General features: G+C 36.8%; 1 protein-coding gene across 1 annotated transcript; it reads left to right on the top strand.

The window, feature by feature from the left end:
- The first annotated feature begins 1,138 nt into the window (after positions 1 to 1,138).
- LOC139855406 (AP-3 complex subunit sigma-like) lies at positions 1,139 to 4,067 on the top strand. The gene is made up of 7 exons (XM_071844621.1): positions 1,139 to 1,289; positions 1,400 to 1,442; positions 1,812 to 1,873; positions 2,674 to 2,770; positions 2,921 to 2,991; positions 3,565 to 3,656; positions 3,780 to 4,067. Exons 1-7 carry the CDS (start codon positions 1,221 to 1,223, stop codon positions 3,844 to 3,846), a joined length of 501 nt encoding a protein of 166 aa, XP_071700722.1. The 5' UTR covers positions 1,139 to 1,220; the 3' UTR covers positions 3,847 to 4,067.
- Positions 4,068 to 17,037: the final 12,970 nt, after the last annotated feature.

Consider the following 17,037-nt stretch of genomic DNA (forward strand, 5'->3'; position numbering starts at 1 on the left):
TGTATTTTATTTGTTATCCTATTTGACACACTTTATCTTTATAATATATCTGGTGTTCTTTGGAGAAGTGTTTTGGGTCAAACCAGTGTGTGATCCCCTTTGACCAGAACAAAAAAGTTTCGTATTGGTGTGTTTTTCCCAACCACTATCTAATGCTCATTTTACCAGGTTCTCGATCATCCGCAACACTAATTAATAATTCATAATTCCATTTCTTGCATATTCAAATGGTACGATGTCATCTCATACTCTTGGTAGAACTAAATATAGCCTACCTTCCCCTTTTTGCAGATGAACATGATTAAAGTTTCTAATATCATGGGAATCGATCCTAAACCATTTGATCCAAAGACATTTGTTGAAGCGGATGCTTTTGTTGCCGATGACTCTGAACACAACAAACGAATTCGCTTGGAAAATAATATCGTTCGTTACAAGGCTGTTAGAAATCCTAATGGAACGGCTTTGGTAAGTCTATGTTGGTTTTTGAGTCTCATGCTCATGTGATGTGTGAAACTAACGTACCATTAATGGTATTTAGCTTTGGAATATGTTTCTTATTTTCGATGATTATATGTGTAGTATGAAAGCAATGCACACTTTGTGAGATGGTCAGATGGCAGCTTACATTTGCTAATTGGGAATGAAAGCAATGCACGCTTTGTGAGTATAGGATGCACAATATGATCAAACTCATTTTTTTCTTAAACATGCTCAAAAAACTCATCGATTAGTCTATTGATGAAGATATCATTCAATGAGGCGATTATTGAAGAAAGAGAACTAGGAATACTAGAATGTGGATGGTATGTATTAGAATGTTTATTAAATGTTGAAGATATCATTTAACACCGTAGTTGATATTCTTCGCCCCATTAACTCCGTAAGCAATGTGGATGATATGTATTAGAATGTTGATTAAATGTTCCTCGTGCAATGTATTTTGTATATTCATTTTACCATAATGACGAATTCAATTACTAATTTTTCGTTTCGAACCCGCAAGGTTGCGTGTATTAAAATAGTTTATAATTAAATACTTTTTACTTTACTTTTATAAAATAATAAATACTAATACTAATAATTAATAAATTCGGATTAAACATAGCAGCCCTTTTACAGTTTCACTTGGCTTCCGTGTTACTCCGTAAAATACAGCCACGATACATACAAACAAAGATATATATCGTCAGAAAGTGAAGTAACAATTATCACCGGCGATGATACGAGCGGTGATAATAATCAACGATCAAGGCAAGCCTCGCCTCGTCAAATTCTACGATTATCAGGTTTCGTAATTATTTCCGAATCTCCGATCTCAGTAAAATTGAATAATTTACAGTCGTGGTTTACCTACCAATTCCCTAATTACTAATTGTGATGTGAAATGCAAGATTAGCCAGTGGAGAAACAACATGAAATCATTCGGAGCGTATACGGAGGTTAAATTTACTTTACTAATTTATCTTTTGTTAATCATTATCATTTGCTGTTTTATTTGAGCCGTGAGTCGGAAAATGTGATGATCTAACTGATTTAATTCGTGTTTATGCTAATACTGAGTATGATTATAAATTTATAACTGGTTTAAATTGCCTCTATTGTTTATTTTTGTTTTCTTTCTGTTACATGTCTGGTTTAAGAGAGTTTATACTTGATAGTTGTAATAATTGATTTCAACTTCATTTATCAGTGTATGTATTGTGTGCAAAGCGTGCCTAGTGAACTGGTGTTTGACTGAATTTGTGTATAGAAGGTTGATTACTATGACTTTATCTTTGAGGTTAAACTTTTTGATATTTTCAATACAGATTTATGCAGTAGACCGGAGAACGTGAGCAATTTTGTTCAAGTAGATTCGAATTATGGACCGGTATGTAGTGCTTCTCTTGGCATAAAAAACAGGAATTAAATTAAATTAGATCGAAAAGATCTAATAGTGTAACAATTGGTACAGACCCGACTGCGTCTATCTGATAAGATTCTACGATCTATTTGACTTACTATTGAACTAGACCCGCAACAAATCAATTACATTGAACAAATACACTGCAAATGCTCAATTCAAAAACATATCGACAGTATCGTATCCCTTCCTTAATTACTATCCTCTCTTTAGGCTACGGATAGTACTTTACCTGGGAAATCAAGCATTTACTAGTGTTGATCATTCTTTTTACTTGCTATAGGAGTTAGAATTTACAGCTTTAGTGTTCTGTAATATGATGTTAGGTTTTTTCTCACTTGTAGAATATTCTTAAAGCATAAGTAGACATGCAGATAAATATAAATACTTAGATACAAATAGATATTATGAAAAGAGAGATCTATTTATACAGTAGAATGTTATGAGCCTCTTTTTATGAAATATAGTCATAGTCTTATAACTGTTAAGACAGGGCAACTAGTACTGCTACAAATAGATATATATGATACTAAAAGAGTTACTAATTACAGAGCACAAATGAAGTCTACTACATGTGTCTCTTCTAGCTGTAGATGCTTCTTTTCTTTACTTTAGTTTATGGTCCATGGTTTATACCTTGTTAAAATCGTGATAATAATGTCAGTTCTTAGTCTGTTCTACACAATTGTTATGTAACTTACAATTTCACGTGCTATAATGTCTACTAAAAAAAATTTAGTCTCAAACATTGGTCTTTCTGCCTGCAGGATACCCGACTTGTATATAAGACTTTTGCTACACTATACTTCATTGTCATATTTGATAATTCTGAAAATGAGCTTGCCATACTTGATCTTATGCAAGGTATATCTTAACTCGACATTACAATTTGTTATTTCCTGTCTGCAACCCATGGTTTTAATAAAGAAATGGCAATACATTATATGTGTTTTTTACTTTGATAACTTTAATATATCTAGTGGTGTAATGTTTTTACTGTTTCTTGAATTTCAGTATTTGTGGAGACATTGGATAAGTGTTTCAGTAATGTGTGTGAGCTTGACCTAGTGTTCAATTTCAACAAGGTTAAATCTCTTCTCTGTTCATACCTTTAGATGTTTGAGTTTAAGGAGGAGTATTATTGTAGTAGTATTAAAATCAAAGTCATTATCAAGAGGATATAGTTGATAGTCATATGAAATATCAATCCTTACTGTTAGCCAAGCCCCTCTCTAGAACAGTGCCCTGGTTGAGTGCCTGAGGCCGTGGGCTCTTACCATGTGCCTAAAGTCTGATATTATGTTTACAAATCATTTCTATGCCTTAAAATTACAGTTTTGATTTATAAATTTCAGGCTTTTCATCAAAGTTTGTAGTGTATCCAATTGGGTTATATTTAATGTCCAACGTGTCAAAATTGTAACGTAGTTTGTATCCAATTGGGTTATATTTCATGTCCAATGTGTCAAACTGGTATAGCTCAAAATAAAAACATGGCCATGAAGCAGATAAAACTAGTTGAGAGGTGTGGACTGTTTTAAAGCCATCCAAAGTGTATTCAAATGCATATCTCCAGGATTGCCTATTATTAACTAATAGTATAGTTTTTTTTCTTTGTAATTAGCTAAAAATCGCCGTTAATTTGATTAATCTTGCAGGTGCATACCATCCTTGATGAGATTATATTGGGAGGTCAAGTTGTTGAAATGAGTTCTTCAGAAGTCGTGAAAGCAGTAGACGAGATCTCTTGGTTTCCTCTCTCTCTCTCTCTCTCTCTCTCTCTCTCTCTCTCTCTCTCTCTCACACACACACACACACACACACTCTCCCATACACACTACTTGACTGAAGTGTAATATTGTGTTATGTGCAGGCTAGAGAAGAACCCAAATTCAATCCTTCAAGTTCCAAAATCTATATCTGGTTGGCAGAGACGATAAGACTATCTAACATGTAACAGTTGTTTACGTTGTATAATTTACAGCTTCGATCTTTTTTAATCGTGACCCGATTGTTATAGCCATGGATATCGCCGGGCTGTAACTCAAATATTTGTTTCACATAATTTTGTACCATCCTTAATTTTTGAGTTCAGTTGCAGGTACAACCATGTCCAAACATTTTGTTTGTGCTTATATTTGGACATATTTATATGCAACTAGAGGGTAATTATTTATACTCTTACTCATTTATCCTAGTTATCATTCGTAATTATGGTTCAAAATAACTTTTAATGCATATCCTTATAGCTTAATATTATTAATAAGTTGGGCTACGATCAATTGGGCCAAAACAAGTAGAATGGGCCAAAGTTAATAAATAAATATGGATAAGCTCTTCCTGTACGTGGGGAGCAAGCATTCCAAATGGAATTGGAGTCTAATTCTAAGTTTAATTTGTTACCTTATCTCTTAATTTGTTACCTTATATCTATCATCTATCTTTTAACCAATTCCAATTCGTAGACCATGAGGCCCAAAAGTCATCAAATAGTCAGCTAATTGGGTTGTGGAATTTGGGCTTCGCCGATCCATATTCCTACCTGCATCATCCTCTCCTTCTTCGAAAAGGCTCGTCCTCGAGTCTACAACTTCAAGGACCGTAACATCTAAACAATTTTCAAGAACTACATGAATAATGTTTTCTTCATTGGAAGTGTCAAGTATTGCAACAAGAGTAGAGAGACGGTCCTCAACACAGACACCAACACCTTTATGGAAATCGTTTTCCAAGTCAACATCAACATCTTCATTGTACATGTTGGTGTCTTCATTAGTAGCTACCTCAAACTCTCTTTCAGAAAAGAATTCCTTACTATCAATATCATAAATTAGTTCTGTATCATAGATGGGGACGGAGTATTCATCCACTGAAGGTTCAGGAACATACTCTAGGTTAAAAATTTGCTCAACCGTCACACTAACGATCAGTAATGGATCATCAGGATGGTACCGTCTGAATCCTCTCAGTGCATCAGCGAACAGATTCATTCCATCCCACTTGTCCTCCGTTTGATCCGAAGCATAGCGTTCATCATATTTATGATGTCGGCCCCGTTCTAATTGCTATCATTCATTGCAAACGCTCGATTTCAGCATCTCTCGGATCAATATAACTGCCTCGTCCGGCGTATCTTACATTGTAACATTAATAACTTTAACTAAAACAAACCTGAAAATTCACTCTCTAAATATTTCTCTCGTTTTCCAGCCGAGGAGCCATCAAATCTCACTGGTTTTTTCCGGCCACCGGAAACTTGCCGTTGGTCTGGTTTCTCCTTTTATTTTCCCTATCTTCTCAGTTTTTTTCCTTCATCTTTTACTCCGAGATTTTTGGTAGTTTTCTTGGTCGTCTTCTACACTTTTGACGATGGGTTACATGCGACTAGTTTCCTATAAACTATGTGGGTCATCGTGGTATTTGTGTGGGTTGGTGGTTATATTTCGGCTAGGTTCGTTTGATGTTTTCTCTCCTTTGTTTTTTCGGTCGCCAGTAGCTGGCTTTAAACTTATCTCTTTTCCGTTCCTATTCCACAGGCGATGAGAATGGTGTTTACTGTTTGTTGGTGCATGAATCCCCAGCCGTAGTTTATTCTTACGTTTAGTACATTCGGTTATGTAATAATGTTATTTACTAGTGACTATTGATTACTATGATGATTGTGCGTTCTTAATTAATTAAATAATCAATATGTTAAACTGCACACAGTCGACCGAGTGTGTGTACACACTCGACCGACTGTGTAAGTCAGTCGACCGACTGACAGACACACTCGACCGAGTGTGTCTGACTTGCAGTATATATACGGGTTTAGACTTCATTGATAAGGTTACTCGTCCCATTTGTTCCAAGTCGTTGTTTTTCGTCTCCAGAGAACCCTAACACCGAATACCACCGAAATACATCGTCTAGGTGTCGATCTAATCTAGGTTTTGCACTAGGTTCGACCAATTCGATCCCGAAACGACCCGTATCTCGATTTACCTCTATTCTATTGTGTTCCGCCTTTAGTTTAGAGTTCAAGCGACCTAAGATCCATAGAATCATCGTCTACAAAGTGGTATCAGAGCTTGAGTTTCTGGTTTTTGCTTGATCAAATCGTTTTTTGGGTCAAAGTTTGTGTTTTTGGTGTTTTTAGGTTTTTGGTCTATTAATCTGAGTTTACACGTTATTGTTAGTGTTTTTATTGTCAAAAGGTGTTTCTGGAGTGCTTATTTTCGTTATCTACGTGTCGTTTTTGAGTTTTCCATCCATAATCGATTGCAAAATCGATTTTTGTCTAGAAAACCCTAATAGTCGACCAGCTTCTGTCAAGAACACACTCGGCCGTGTGTGTCCTGACAACCGACCGAGTGAGTGTTAAGATCGACCGTATGTATTGTTCCACCAATCGTGTGAGTTTTACTAGAGCCGTGCCAGATTCCCTAAGTCAGTCGGCCGTGTGAGTTTGTCACTCGACCGTGTGAGAGTTTCAATCGACCGTGAGAGTTAGACAATCGGACGTGTGTGTTTGCAATACCCAAGGCTTATATAGTAACGAAGTGCTGCCAAAATTTTGTTAGACAATCGACCGTGTGATAAGTACATTCGATCGTGTGTCTTATACAGTCGACCGTGTGTCAGAGATAGTCGACCGTGTGACTTAATCAGAATCTTAATTAATCTTTTATTTTCAAACTTTATCAGTTAACATGTCGGAAACTAATGAACAAGTGACAAATGAATATAGCGCGTTAGTAATTGCACCTGGACTACAAAAACTGTTACTTAACGAAAGCGAATCTGGATCGACAAATAAAGTACCTCGACTTGACAATCTTAAAGACTTCTTGGACTGGAAAGTTAGGTTTGTTATTTACTTAAATGGTGTTGACTCTAGACTTTGGGAATGTATTGAGAATCCATTTGTTTGGCCTTGTGGAGGTGATGGTGAACCCAAAGAAACTCAACAGTTTAGTCCTACAGAGCGTGAACAATATAATCTTGAGTGTAGATGTTATGCTCAGCTAACGCAAGCGTTGTCAAAGGACATTTTCCAGCAGTTCAAAAACCGTAACAAAACCGCGTATACTCTTTGGTTGGCCCTTCAATCTGCAACAGAGGGTACTGCTACTTATCGGGCAACAAAAGGTAAGGTATTGAAGGATGAATGGAGGGCATTTGCTGCTCTTCCATCAGAGTCACTGGGACAAACTTTGGAGAGATATCGTTTACTGGTAGCAGAGATGGCGGATTATGGGATTGATGTACCTGATGATAAGGCAGTCAGGGTGTTGAAAGATGGTCTTCCAGAAAAGTGGGACCATGAGATTGAAAAGATTCAGAACATGTACAGCACATCAGGTCGTACGTTAACATTGACAGCTTTTACTTCTAAGTTGATGGAGAAGGATATTCAGGTAGAAGCTAAGAGGAAGAGACTTGGTTCGGTAGTTGCTTCTGCATCCACTTTAGCTTCATCTTCTGGTCATGCTCCATTACAAATAGCCTATATTACAGCAAATGCTTCTCAAATGTCTGCTCCACAGTCTCAGTCTGGCTACTTTAATGCTAAATCACAAGCTCAGACTCAGAATTCTCCTTCTCAACAGACTCAGACTCCTGTGTTTCAAACTGAGAATATCAGGAACAGGCCCATCGAATCAATTCAGGAAGATATGGCTCTGGCAACTATTGTTGTTAACTCATACAACGGTATGATTAGTGGACAAGTGATTAATAGTCATCTTGAAAATGAAGACTATGATCAGATTGATGAGGACGATATCGAAAGGATGGATATACTTTATTGCATGGGTAGCATTGTTAGACGGGCTAGGAAGTACTTGAAGAAAACCGGACAGAGGTCTTTGAGTTTGAATCGAGAATTGAAGTTTGGTTTTGATATGTCAAAGGTTAGATGCTTCAATTGTGATGAGCTTGGTCATTTTAAGAAGACTTGCACGAGGCCACCCAAGACTGGTTTTTCTGATCCTTTTCACAATACAACCATTTCAGTTACTCCACAACATGTTATTGTTGAGAAAGAATCTTCGGGGTCTATTCAATCTAAGGCCTTGACGACCACGTATGATGATGAAGTGTGTGACTGGTCCATCACGGCAGATACACATCAAGCTATTGTTGTGTTTGTAGGTAGAACTGAAGCTGAAATTGAAGAAGAAAGAATTGCTAGGAGAAATGCAGGTTGTACTGGAAAAGATAATCCGAATTGCACCTGCTATGTGTGCAAATGTGATGCTAGAATGAAAAGAGCTAAGGAGATTATGAAGTTGTGCCTCAGAAAGGGGATTAAAGATCGACTGTATGATAAGTTTCGCCAAGCTCGAGACCTATCAGATTTTGAGTTTACGACTGATTCTTTCGATGAGGATGAAGAAAGAAGTTGTCATGTTGGTACTTGGTTCAGACAAGAGTTGGGACACTTGCTCAATTGTGATCTTAAGAGTGGTGACGAGAAGATTGTTACAGTTCGGAGTCCAGTGTGTTCAGACAACAGCGAGAACAAAGGAGGTTATGAAGCTGATTACGCGGATAGTACGAGTTCAGAGTCTGAGTCAGAATCAGATGAAGACACTTAGGTTGGAAGCAACAAATATGCATTTATGTCCAACACATCCGGTAACGATAAGGTATGTAATGACTCAGTTTCTAATTGTTCTAAATGCATTGGTTATGAACAGGAAATTGAGAGGCTTGAGTGTGTTATCACAAAGCTTAATGAGATATCCGTTACATGTGAGACCTGTCCTAAGCTTAGAGTTGACCTTAAGAATTTAAGTTTGGAGAATCAGACTAATAAAAAGAACTATGATGATGCGCTTTTCTACCTTAATAAACAGAAAGACTATGTTGATGTGATTAAGTCTTTAGAAAATCAGGTGGGTCACTTAAAATCAACGGTTATAGATGATGAAAAAGTGATTACTATGTATTTGGGACAGGTAGAGACCCTTAAGGCTGAAAGGGATTCATTTAAGTTGAAATACGAGTCTGAAAAAGCTAGGATCGACAATTGGCAGAGGATGTCTTATGTGAAACAGACTTTGAATCCTCCTAAACAGCAGGGTTTAGGTTACAACCAGGTTGCCCCACCACTTTTAGGTGAGTATATTAACAAGCCAGTTGAGAAAAGTAAGGGTCCTGTTGTAGAACTAGAATATGGTAAGCCTAAAGAAGCACCTGTTGAGAGTACAGTTAAGATATTTGCGTCGAAGAAATCTTTAGATGTTGTCTATGAAACAGAGTCAGATACTGATATTAACACTGAGAAAGACACCAAACCATTTGAGCTGGTCACTAAACCAGTTACCATTCTGAAAAATCCTGTTAAGGCAAGTAAGATGACTGAGAGTAAAAAGGCTCAGTCTAAGAAAACTGTGACTCCCAAACAGAATAAGAAGAAGAACACCCAGGGAGTGTCACCTAAGTTTGTCAGTAAGGGAAGATTAGATGAACCAGGTCCTAAGGTAGAACAATCACCAACAGAGGCAAGTTCTAAATCTGGGAATGTGTCCAAGTATGTTCCGCCGGGTCGTCGACATACTGTTATGCAACAAGTATCGTCATCCCCTACGACTAGACAACATACTGAACCACCTAGGAGACAGTTTTCACCAATTAGACGCAAAGTGTTTAATTCTCATGATTTTGATAATGTTAACTGCTTTAATTGTGGGAGGTTGGGACACAGGGCTATGAATTGTAGATCCATTCGACAGACACCAAGAAGGAAGGTTGATTTTAGTCCAAATCGGTCCTTTAATAGGAGATCACCTTCACCAGAGTTTAATTCTTTTTCAGTGCAAACAAATGATAAAAGGATTTTTCAAATCAATGACTATTATAGAAAACCTTTACCGAATAACACAGTTTGGAAACCTAAATCAGAAGTTAAGAGTGTTCAACGTACTGAAGGTCCTTCTGGATCTAAAGGACAATGGGTGGAATTTCCAGTTATTGGTGTTGATGGGAAACCCACTGCCATTCGGGCATGGGTGGTCCTCTCTAACTAATCCTCTTATTTTAATGTGCAGGTCGCCTACAATCCACGCTGCAGTACTTGGATTGTTGATAGTGGGGCGTCCAGGCACATGACAGGGAACTTGTCTTTGCTTTCTAGTGTGAAAACAGTGGATGGAGGACCAGTTTCTTTTACAGGTAGTGAAGGAGGATTTATTACTGCTCAGGGTGTTATTGCTAATGAGAATGTTAGCTTTGATAAAGTTAATTATGTAGAGCAGATGTCGAACAATCTGCTTTCTATTTCACAAGTTGCTGATAAGAAATATACTGTTGCTTTTGATGATAAGTTTTGTTATATTTTGAGAAAAGAGTTCGTTATTCTGGAGGACATGATTCTGATGACTGCTCCGAGATGCAAGGATCTCTATATCCTTGATATGCATAAGGCTCATGTTAAGGCAGGTACAGGCCATCAGGCCTTTGTTTCTAAAGCTACTGAACAGGAGTCGATTATTTGGCACAAGCGTATGGGTCATCTGAGTCTAAGGAAGATGAATAATCTAGTACACAATGGATTAGTTGATGGTGTGAATGTTAAGAGTTTTCATATTCCTGAAGTATGTATTCCGTGTAAACAGGGGAAGCAGACTAGAAAGTCACATACTACCAAAAAGCATCATTCTGTCAATATCCCTTTGGAGCTGCTACACATGGATCTTTTTGGTCCAGTTAATTGTAAAACTCTCACTGGAGAATCATATTGCTTGGTAGTTACAGATGAGTATTCTCGGTTTTCGTGGGTTGTGATGTTGAAACTCAAGTCAGACACGTTTGAGCATATTAAAGTGTTGATTCTGAAGCTCGAAAGTCTGTATAACTTGAAGGTAAGAAAGATTCGTACTGATAATGGTACAGAATTTAAGAACATTCAGATGCAGCTGTTTTGTAATGAGAAGGGGATACAACAACAGTTCAGTCCGGCTTATACACCTCAATCAAACGGTGTTGCTGAACGAAAGAATAGGACTCTAATCGAAACCGCAAGAACTATGCTAGCTGATTCATGTCTTCCAATTGTTTTCTGGGGAGAAGCCGTGAGTACTGCTTGTTATGTAATGAACAGAGTTCTAGTGGTGAAGAGACATGGTAAAACGTGTTATGAGCTGCTGCACAAGAGAAAGCCTAATATCAAACATTTTGAACCTTTTGGTGCACCTTGTGCTATCCTGGTACGAGACGCTGGAGGGAAATTCAATTCAAAGGTAATCTCTGGTATCTTCTTGGGATATGGGAATCCAAACAAACGGGTGTATAACACTGAGTCTAGGCGTGTGGAAGAACGTTATGAGGTGGATATTCAGCGCAATGCTCCACCTCGTGTCAGTAAAGGGTTCGCTTGGCAATTTGAATATGATAAACTGTTTGATTCCTTCAATCTTCCGCCCTATGCTACAGAGGAGGAGATTTTAACTCAGGTTTTGTTTGATTCTCAAAATTCAACTGACAATGTTGTTACTATTCCACCACAGGTTCAGAATCCGGTTTCTAGCTTGCAACCTAGTCCACAGAGAGTGACAGATACTTTTGATTCAAATGAGGACGGGGTAGTATATACAGATGACGATAGTGACCTTGAAGATGATGAGGAAGTTAACCGATCACGATTGGCAGAGGAACATCTTAATCCTCTATATAATCAACCACCAACTGTGACAGTGCCTGAACAACCAACTGAAGCAGGAGGTGTGAGAAGATCCAATCGTATTATTTTACCGCCTAAACGTCTACAGGATTATTATGTGGACGCACGAGGAATTCCTCATTTTAGTATTCCCCAAAGTACGACAACTGAGGCATCAACTTCTGAGGTTCCGACCACATCAGAGGTCCCGGTGATTAACAATAGTTCAACAGCAGCAGATGATGTTCAGACTGAAAGTGCGAATGTGGTTACAGCATTTTATTCTTCGCTGAATAAGACAGGTAGGATATTTGTGCATGCTCACTCATGATATGTATGTCAAATGGAACCAAAAGATGCTTATGAGGCACTGAAGTATGATGAGTGGGTTAGTGCAATGCAAGAGGAGCTGTTACAGTTTAAACATTTGAAGGTTTGGAAGCTAGTTAATCCACCACATGGTTGTGTGCCCTATGGTCTTCGATGGGTTTTGAAGAACAAGAAGGATGAACATGGTATAGTTATCAGAAACAAAGCTAGATTGGTGGTAAAGGGATATCAACAAATACCTGAAATTGACTATGATGAGGTTTTTGCTCCGGTTGCACGACTGGAAGCAATCAGGATTTTCTTGGCCTTTGCATCCTTCATGGGTTTTAAAGTTTTTCAGATGGATGTGAAAAGCGCGTTTTTGTACGGAGAGATCAATGAAAGGGTGTTTGTTGAACAACCACCCGGTTTCGAAGACCCTCATTTCTCAGAAAAGGTTTATAGACTTGAAAAGGCACTTTATGGTCTTCACCAAGCTCCTCGAGCATGGTATGCAACGTTGTCCAATTACATGATTGAAAAAGGTTTTCAGAGAGGTGTCATTGATCAGACACTTTTCATCAAAATGAAGGGACGACATCTTATGTTAGTGCAGGTTTATGTTGATGATATTATATTCGGGTCAACAGATCAGGGTATGGTTGATGAGTTTGAGAAGGTCATGCAGCAGAAGTTCAAGATGAGTTCAATGGGAACGATTAAGTTTTTCTTGGGTCTACAGGTAGCTCAGACAGATAAAGGCATCTTCTTGCATCAAACCAAGTATGTTGCTGATATTCTGAAGAGGTTTCAAATGGAAGCAGAAAGACCGGCTAAGACTCCGTTGTCTGTGAACCATGGTATTTCACCTGAGTGTGAGGGTGCTGCAGTGGACCAAACGTTATACAGGGCTATCATAGGTTCTCTAATGTATCTTACAGCTTCTCGACCAGATATCATGTTTGTGGTTTGTCTGTGTGCTCGTTATCAGGCAAATCCTAATGTTCATCATATGTTAGTGGTTAAGAAGATTATGAGGTATTTGAAGGATACACCGAGTTTAGGGTTATGGTATCCATGTGAGGATGGGTTTGATCTCACAGCTTACAGTGATTCTGACTATGGAGGATGCAAGAAGGATTTCAAGTCAACATCAGGAGGTTGTCAGTTCCTTGGCAGCAAACTAGTTACATGGCAGTGTAAGAAGCAGACAGCAGTGGCTCAGTCCACTTGCGAAGCAGAGTACATTGCTGCGGCCAGCTGTACATCACAGGTCATCTGGATTCAACAGCAACTACGTGACTACGGTTTGCAAATTTCTAACACTCCTATTTATGTTGATAATACTGCTGCCATAGCTGTCACTAAAAATCCCGTAAATCATTCTAAAACGAAACATATAGGGATTAAATACCATTTCATTAGAGACTGCTATGAGAAAAAGTTGATAGATGTTGTGCAGATAGACACTATGTTCCAGAGGGCTGATCTTTTCACAAAAGCTTTTGATAAACCGCGTTTTAATTACTTGTTAAACGAAATAGGTATTAAATTGCTTTCAGATGTAGTTCCTGAAACTGAGGTTCCTGACACAGAGGAACCTAAACCTGAGACTGAGTTGTGAATTGTTAAGAAACTGCTTGTAGTGTATATATAGTTTTGCATGGTAGTTTGTAGATAATTTGCATGTTTACTTTTCATTTGCATGATAGATTCGTTTTTCCTGATATTGCTGCATGTTTGCTTATGTTTTTAGATAAACTTATACTTTTGTACAGAGAAAATAGAAAAGCCATAAAAATCAGAAAAACCAGAAAAACAAATAAAAATTGAAAAAATGAAAAATCTATAAAAATTGAAAAGCCTGAAAATGAGTTGCTTATTATATTTGTGGGGAAGTGATTGCAATGCTGAACTGACATGTAAGTTGTATAAAACAAGTAATACAGGATGATTGATAATGTGTTAGTAAACTTTATTGGCCTAAGTCTAGATAGAGATGATCACACGAACAAAGCGTAAATATCATGATAAGGAAATCATGGAAAGGTTTACAGCGGTTGAGGGTAGTCACCTACTTATCACTGAATATGTACTGAGAAATGGATGTTCAGAAACTCAACAGACGGTTGAGGTCTCCCCTACTACGATTTATACTCGGTAGCAACAAGATAATTTTTGTGAGTCCCCAAGGTGAGTATGCTTTGTCTAGGATGCATACTTGTTTCTATTTACCTGTATTACTTGGACCAAAACTCAACAACATACATATCGGGTACCCGAAGGAAGGTGTTTTCTCTAAAAGGGTTGAGAAGTGCAGTCCGGTATCAAAGACACAGAATGATTTGTATTTTGCAATGTCATCGGTTTCTAGATTTCAACATCAGAAGATTGGTTTTTCGTACAGTTACTACTAAAGTCAAAGACAGTAGTGCATCATGTATAGGTGTATTTATTTATTTATTTATTTTGTTTGTTTTATTTATTTTCATTAGCATGGAGAAATGGCAAAAAAAAAAAATAAATAAAAAAAAAATTTTGATTTATGGTTTGTTTGTGTTTGCAAGTTATGGTTTGTTTGTGTTTGTTCATTTATGTTGTAAATAATTTGATGCGCCACCAAGCTGCACGAGAATCATGGATCAAAAATTGAACAAAGCTTCAGAGATTCCTCGGTTATCTAAGTCTGAGACAACATATATTCCAATCGGAGACTTTTTGAACGATTTAGTTATCTACATCCGAGGGGGAGAATTTATCAGATCATCAGATATAGAGAACTTAAATCATTCAGTTCACATCTCAATTAGTGAACTTTAAATCGTTTATCTGTGATATGGGATTGTGCATGTTGACCTGGATAGAGGGAATATCTTCTGGAAGGTATCTTAGCGTTCCATCACTCAAATATATTTATCACTTCCATCCATCAAACATCATACATCATACGATTTTCATTTAAGTATGGGGTTTATAGCGGCCGGTATGCGCCTTAACAAAGTATGCAATAAATTTGAGATTCACAAAGTTATCTGAAACGAAAAGTGTAAGTTTAAGGTAGAAGCTCATGGCTGACAGGGTTGCTAGAAACATCGTGAGATGGTTCTGTTCAATCAGATTGAAAGTACATTGATGTGATAAGAGGACAGCGTCAACATGTTGTGCTCAATTGTTCTACCTGAAACATCGTGCGATCTCAAGTGAGGACTGACTTCGTGATTAAAATCTAACATTGTAAAATGTTAAAGTAATTAATCAACGTGATCATCGAAGTCTAGGGTGAAAGTTGGTAAATGTTTATTGATATGTTTGAAAGTTGTTTTGTATATGCTTTATCAAGTACTTTATGAATGAAGCGTGAAATTACATGTCAAATTTAGTTCAGTTCTGATCCCCAAATCATAAGATTAAATCAGTGTGATATGTTAACTCACAAAAACATGTGTTATGCTTTTCGTACTGGGCTTCATGATAAGTTGTATTATTTATTCTTACGCTGATAACCTCATTTATCTGCTAATCATGATATGCTGGATCTTGTACAGTAGTTTGCTTTATGAATTTGCATATGCTTTCCTATCTGAAAAGTCCATATTTGATTACTTGAATTAGATTAGCTGCATGTGCATCTTTGTTTAGTGTATTATGTCAAGCAACTCAGTTCTCGGAAAGGTTTACTGTGATAGGAATTCTTTGTTTTTAGTTAATTTTGAAACCAAGTTGTTTGGAACATAAAGGTACAAAGCGTGTTAAATATATACTGTGGAGATCAGTCCCAGGGGGAGTGGAATAGGTAAGGGTTTTGTAAAATTGAAATTGATATTTCCTAAGTTGTAAACCCTAAAGTGTAAAGACCCGTCCTTATCCATCCGGACGGAATCTTCAACATTTGGTCCCATCGCGATGATCGACTCCAAGTAATGTCTTTAAAGTGAGCTAATGCACAGCGGAAGACTTAATTCGTACCTGAGAATAAACATGCTTTAAAACGTCAACATAAAGTTGGTGAGATATATAGGTTTGATGCTAGCAGCGTTATAACAATGGACCACAAGATTTCATATTTATACGTAATACACTCCTCGTGTAAAGAAAAGCAGTTGAGCACTTGGTAACCATACTTAACTAAAAGTCATCGCAGCATATTCTTAAATAAACCCTACACCGTACCAAGTGTAGTAACGAGAACGAGGTACTGTGCAACCGTTAAAAACTGGTCGTCCAGCCCGGTTGGGGTTGTCAGGCCCGATAGATCTATCAACAGGATTCGCGTTTACGCTCCTCACGTAAATATTAGCTACCAAGTATAAAGAAATATGCCATGGTACAACTCAACGTAGATTTTATTTTTGATCACTTGTGTCCATAACGTAAATCATTTATAAAAACAGCGCATGTATTCTCAGCCCAAAAATATTTAGAGTTTAAAAGGGACTATATACTCACCATACTGTATTTTGTAGTAAAAATACAAATAACATCATTGAACAAGTGTAGGGGTGGCCTTGGATTCACGAACCTATATCAGGTATATATATTAACACATAATATGATAATCGAACGAATTTATATTATTAGTGATATATAAGTTATTGTTATATGTTTTAAATTTAGTGTTATGTACTAATTGTTATTAATACTTAATAATAAAAAAAATGTAATCTCTTTATAATGTTAATAATAATAACATCACTAATGTAAATAAATAAAAATATGATAGTTTTATTAAAATGTTATGTTTAATAATAATATAGTTTTTGGTAAAATAATAATTTTAACAATAATGATATTAAAATAAAAAGTTGTATTGTGTTTATGATAAAAATTATAGTTTTGATAATAACTCTTAATTTTAATAATGTTAAATAATAATACTTGATAACAATTAATGTTAATAACAAAAATAATATTAATGATAATGATAATAATAATAATAATGATAATATTAATAATAGTAATAATGATAATAATATTAATAATAATTAAGAGATCAATTTATACCTTAGTAGTTTTAAAAAGAACAAAACTGCCCATGACGGGACTCGAACCCGCAACTTATCGTTCCCCTATGTGCACCCCCGACCGTTCCTCTGTCTATCCATTTCAGTTCTAATACATAACTTAAGCTTATTAAACCCGTTTTTTTTTTTTTTATCAGTTTCATCTTTAATTCCAA

The sequence above is a fragment of the Rutidosis leptorrhynchoides genome, chromosome 6 (genome assembly GCF_046630445.1).
Source record: "Rutidosis leptorrhynchoides isolate AG116_Rl617_1_P2 chromosome 6, CSIRO_AGI_Rlap_v1, whole genome shotgun sequence".
Classification (NCBI taxonomy): domain Eukaryota; kingdom Viridiplantae; phylum Streptophyta; class Magnoliopsida; order Asterales; family Asteraceae; genus Rutidosis; species Rutidosis leptorrhynchoides.

Coding starts and splice junctions, on each gene's coding strand:
- LOC139855406 (XM_071844621.1), top strand. CDS start 1,221: ATGATACGAGCGGTGATAATAATCAACGATCAAGGCAAGCCTCGCCTC. Junction 1,874..2,673: donor TAGATTCGAATTATGGACCG/GTATGTAGTGCT, acceptor TTCTGCCTGCAG/GATACCCGACTTGTATATAA. Junction 2,771..2,920: donor CATACTTGATCTTATGCAAG/GTATATCTTAAC, acceptor CTTGAATTTCAG/TATTTGTGGAGACATTGGAT.